Raw genomic sequence first — 5,186 nt, 5'->3', positions numbered from 1 at the left:
TATTATTTATTTTAATAATAGTATTAAGATATAGTTTTTAAAAGAAAATTGATACTATAATAATTAAATTTTAGCAACTTTTTTTTACAACATGAGTTGATATATTTCATGTGGAATTTGAATTTTCTAATTGGTTTCCTTTGTTGTTTTTGTGGTGTGCCTTCAAGAAATAATGATATTTTGACCCACTTTTAATCCACCACTTGAATCACTCTTAGATTATCACATCACACCACTAAAAAAAATCAAAATACATAATTGGAGTGGTAGGTTAAAAATGGGTCAAATTATCATTATCCACCCTTAAAATACATTGATTGTTACTAGTTTTGAAACTTTAAAATATTTTAAAAAGATTTTTAGAGTAACAATATAGTGTATTTTTTATGCTTTAGAGACTACAACACAAAAAAAAATCAATAAAGAATATGGATTTCTTCGAATACCTTCTCATTTTTTCATTTTTCTATATTTCAAAATCACTTAAAGAATGTCAACAAGATTGTAAGATAAAATTGTCAAAAATTGAGTTATTATAATATCATTTTTCCTTTTAAAAACTCAAGTTTCCTTTCCTTTTTTATATCTTCAAAATTGATTAATAAACGGAAGATTATAATAAAGCAAAACCAAACCAAACCATGCCATTAAATTTTCTTGTACCATTCATGTTTTTACTTAAAAATCTCTATATCTTCTATTATTTAATAAAGAAACAATAGCTAATATTAAATTTTTTCTTAAGGTATTTATTCTTAAAACAGCGAGCATTAAATTTTTTTCTTAAAGTATATATTTCATAGTATTGAACAAATATTACATAATAATGAAATACGTTAAAAATCATTAATTGCAGAACTCAAAGAATATTCCTTTCTATTAGTATATGATAGAAAAACAAGGTCTCTTCTAAAACCTCGAACTTTTTGAACCTCTCGTTACTCCTCTACCTTTCGTTCTTCATTTTCCTTTCAGTTTCGGCTTTTCACTTTTCAGAATCTCCAGAATCTTTACAGTTACCACCAACACATATTGCTACCTAGCTATGCCAAGCAAGGAGGATTCACCATTAGAAGATGAAAATCTTCCTCTGCTGGAACATCACTCTCTAACAGATGAAAGAGATGAACGAGACCAAAAACTGTTACCAAGGTTTTGGATCGAGTCGAAGAAGCTTTGGCACATAGTAGGCCCTTCAATTTTTAGCCGTGTTGCATCCTATTCCATGTTAGTCATCACCCAAGCCTTCGCCGGCCGTCTCGGTGACCTCGAACTCGCCGCCATCTCCATTGCCAATAATGTCGTCGTTGGCTTCGACTTTGGCCTCTTGGTATGTATCACTATCAAGTTTCAACTTCTTAAACTTTCATGAAAGTTGTTACCGAATTCAACTTGATTAGACACAACTTATTTAGCTGTTTTCAATGTTGTTCATTAATAAAGATTTACGTTAACACGTACAGTAAATTACAAAACATGATCATAAGCTGCTAACGAAGTAAACTAGTATGAATATTACGTTGAAGGATGATTGAGACAGTAATTTGCATTTGTTTTTGTGATTTAACTAGTTGGGTATGGCAAGTGCCTTAGAAACGCTATGTGGGCAAGCGTTTGGAGCGAAAAAGTACTACATGTTAGGCGTTTACATGCAGCGTTCGTGGATCGTTCTTTTCATTTGCTGTATCTTGCTTTTGCCTCTGTACCTCTTTGCCTCGCCGGTGTTGAAGCTGTTGGGGCAGCCCGATGAGCTGGCGGAGTTATCCGGTACGGTGTCGATTTGGATGCTACCGGTGCACTTCGCGTTTGCGTTTCAGTTTCCTCTGCAGAGGTTCTTGCAGTGCCAGCTGAAGACTGCGCCTATTGCGTGGGTGTCTCTGGTGGCGCTCTTGGTGCATGTGTTTCTGAGCTGGTTGTTCGTGTTCAAGTTGGAGTTCGGAGTTATTGGCGCCGCTGCAACCATTAACTTCTCCTGGTGGGTGCTCACGTTGGGGCTCTTTGGGTACAGTGTTTGGGGTGGGTGCCCTCACACTTGGGCTGGGTTTTCAGTTGAGGCTTTCTCTGGGCTTTGGGATTTTGTCAAACTCTCTGCTGCTTCTGGAGTCATGCTCTGGTACTCTCTCTCTCTCTCACTCTGTTTCAACTTTTGTTCTTGTCAATGTTTGTGTTTCTCACTTGCGCGGTTTTTGAACTTTGTTTCTGCAGCTTGGAGAATTGGTATTACAAAATTCTGATAGTGATGACGGGGAACCTTGAGAATGCAGAGATCGCTGTGGATGCTCTATCCATATGGTAATTTAATGGAGAATGCAGAGATTGTTTACCAATGCCTTCTAGTTTTTTATTTCATTTAAAGATTTTTGAAAAGTAAGAGTTAATCTATGTTTATTTATGAAAGCTATTTAAAATAGTTGATGATGAACACCAAAAATATTTACTGACTGCACTTTTTAGTTATTCCAATTCAAAGTTACTTTTTTTTTTTTTTTCTGATATCTTTATGCCAATTATGTGCTCTGTTTTTGGCAGTATGACCATCAATACCTTGGAGATGATGATTCCTCTGGCATTCTTTGCTGCAACAGGGTAATATATATTATCTCAACATGATATTTTAAAGTATTTTGTTTTTTTGTTTTAGTTTTTAGTTGTGTACCTCACAGAAGAAACAGTAAACATATGTAATGGATAAAAATATAGATAGATAGATAGAGAGAGAGAGAGAGAGAGGAGAATGCGGTTACGTTCAGGAACCATAGAGAAGCATCAACAATGACCCCGATCTATCAAGAAAACATAACCTGTGATTAAATTTCGGTGGTGATAGTGACTTTTGTAGACTTTTGTATGGTGAAGTGATGCAAATACACATGAAATGGCGATGCTTTTCTCCTCAATCACCATTTACCACCAAATATTAATAGGAATGAAAGATAATTAAGAAAAAACAAAACTATGGTAGCCACAGGAAAAAGTCTGGTACAAGTAGTGGCCAAACTTGTGCATTATTCAGAGGCTGTTTTACCTTTTGTCGTGGAGTTAAAGAGGAATCTCATCAACAGATTTAGATGTCTCTGGAATGTAGTGAAGGAAGAGCACGTAGTATGAGTGATGCCTTTTGACACGTAATCTGACGTGGATTCCTTGCGAGTACATTCCTTACGTTTTTTTTATCTATTTTCTTCTTCTTTCTTTCTTTCTCACTCTCAGAATTTTTAATGTTAGATATTTGACACGGTCCTAACAGATGATAATAGTGACAATCTCTGTTTCTGTCTTCTGTCTTCTGATTGCTCCATATGGAGGCTGGACCATCCTGTTGCACACAGTTTGAATCATAAACCACAACATTATCATATGTAAGAAAAACTGAGGATAGAAAATAAGGAATAATCAATTATACACTTATTTTAATTAACTTAAAGAAAACATTTAAACTTACAAGGAAGGAAGAGAAAGATAGGGGGAAGAGTGAGATATAATGATGAAGCAAACAACAACCAAAAAACCATTTTTTTTAATTTCCATAGTGACCAGAAGCTAAAAGTGTAGAAATAGTAATTTTGTTACTTAACATGCAATCTGCAGAGTGAGAGTTGCAAACGAACTTGGAGCAGGGAACGGAAAAGGAGCAAAGTTTGCTACTACAGTATCTGTGGTGACATCTGTTATTATAGGACTCTTCTTCTGGATGTTGATTTTGATATTGCATGATAAATTCGGCTACATATTCTCTAACAGCAAACCTGTTCTTGACCAAGTAAACAACCTTTCTCTTCTATTAGCCTTCACAATTCTGCTCAACAGTGTTCAGCCAGTTCTCTCAGGTATCACATACTCTTATCTATTGGGAGTTAAAAAACTTTCATTAGAGACTGCAAAATTGTGATGAATGAATGAAGAATGCTATATCTGTATTTATCCCCTTTTTGGATGATTTGAACAGGAGTGGCTGTAGGATCAGGTTGGCAATCATACGTTGCATACATAAACTTGGCTTGCTACTATATTATTGGTGTGCCTCTTGGATTTTTGATGGGGTGGGTCTTCGACCTAGGAGTTATGGTATGTTTAATGTTACCCTCTTTTAGACATTTATGCAGTCATTTCACATGCATTATTAACTACATTCTTACACCATTTGGTGATGAAATTGAACAAAGGGAATCTGGGCTGGGATGATTTTTGGTGGCACAGCTACTCAGACATTAATATTGAGCATCATTACCATTCGGTGCGACTGGGACAAAGAGGTAACATTCTATGCTATTCTTCAACCTTAGTTTTTGTTTTTGTCTGTTCAACTGTGTTATGCTCCTCACTTTGAATTATCTAATCTTAATAGAAGTATTTTGTTGGCTAAAAATTTCAGGCTGACACAGCAAAATTGCGTATAACGAAGTGGGCAGATCCAAAACATGAACTCAACTAACGTTTCTGCATATTTATTTCATTTGTAATAAGTCGACAATTTAATGATTCAGTTCCTAAAATATCAATATAGTCCACATGTTGTGTGTATATAAATCGATTTAGTCAAAACATTACACTGACTAATTCAACATGGATCGCAGACTAAACTCAAACAAGAACAATAGCTCAATTTTTGTTTCAGGTATATATATAATATACTTTGTATAACATAAAATCTACGATCCTTAATACAATTTTATGATTAACGATTCTGTAAGTGCTTTACAATTCTAACCATAATCTCGATCTTAGGCACCTTATCTAGATTAACGTAGTTTCGTGATGACTATTTTTTTAAAAAAGTGTTGAATTCCATCTTAGTTATATGATATGCTTAGTTGTTTTGGTTAGAGTATCTCCTGTTCAAATGAGTAAGCGTTTTTAAGAAGTTATATATAGCTTCATGAATTAAAGGAGGAGATCTTACAAGACTTTCTCCTTAGAATATCTTGACAAATAGATATTTGTTCTTGAAACCATCTCTATTAGTAATAAGAAACTTGTTATTTTTCAAGTGTTTATTATTAAAGGAATTGTTTGAATTTATAATTATATATTTTATTTTTTATATAAATATAATTTATTGTGTTTAATATTTAGAAATTAAACTATATGTATTAATCAAGGTAGCATTTAAACATAATAATTAAAATAATTTTTATTTTAAAAAATTTAAAATATAAATAAAAAAATATATTTAAGTGTGAGTTTTG

The 5,186-nt window shown here is 33.6% G+C and overlaps 1 protein-coding gene across 1 annotated transcript; it reads left to right on the top strand.

Moving 5' to 3' along the window:
- Positions 1–899: 899 nt before the first annotated feature.
- On the top strand, positions 900–4,648 carry LOC114167545 (protein DETOXIFICATION 27). Its single transcript, XM_028052651.1, has 8 exons — positions 900–1,330; positions 1,572–2,113; positions 2,206–2,292; positions 2,530–2,586; positions 3,589–3,827; positions 3,947–4,065; positions 4,164–4,253; positions 4,373–4,648. The coding sequence occupies exons 1-8, from the start codon at positions 1,046–1,048 to the stop codon at positions 4,430–4,432; spliced, it is 1,479 nt and encodes a 492-aa protein (XP_027908452.1). The 5' UTR covers positions 900–1,045; the 3' UTR covers positions 4,433–4,648.
- Positions 4,649–5,186: the final 538 nt, after the last annotated feature.

Source organism: Vigna unguiculata, chromosome 2 (genome assembly GCF_004118075.2).
Source record: "Vigna unguiculata cultivar IT97K-499-35 chromosome 2, ASM411807v1, whole genome shotgun sequence".
Classification (NCBI taxonomy): Eukaryota; Viridiplantae; Streptophyta; class Magnoliopsida; order Fabales; family Fabaceae; genus Vigna; species Vigna unguiculata.
The sequence above is the reverse complement of the archived record's forward strand: the minus strand, read 5'-3'. Positions and strand labels throughout refer to the sequence as shown.

Coding starts and splice junctions, on each gene's coding strand:
- LOC114167545 (XM_028052651.1), top strand. CDS start 1,046: ATGCCAAGCAAGGAGGATTCACCATTAGAAGATGAAAATCTTCCTCTG. Junction 1,331..1,571: donor GCTTCGACTTTGGCCTCTTG/GTATGTATCACT, acceptor TGATTTAACTAG/TTGGGTATGGCAAGTGCCTT. Junction 2,293..2,529: donor GTGGATGCTCTATCCATATG/GTAATTTAATGG, acceptor TGTTTTTGGCAG/TATGACCATCAATACCTTGG.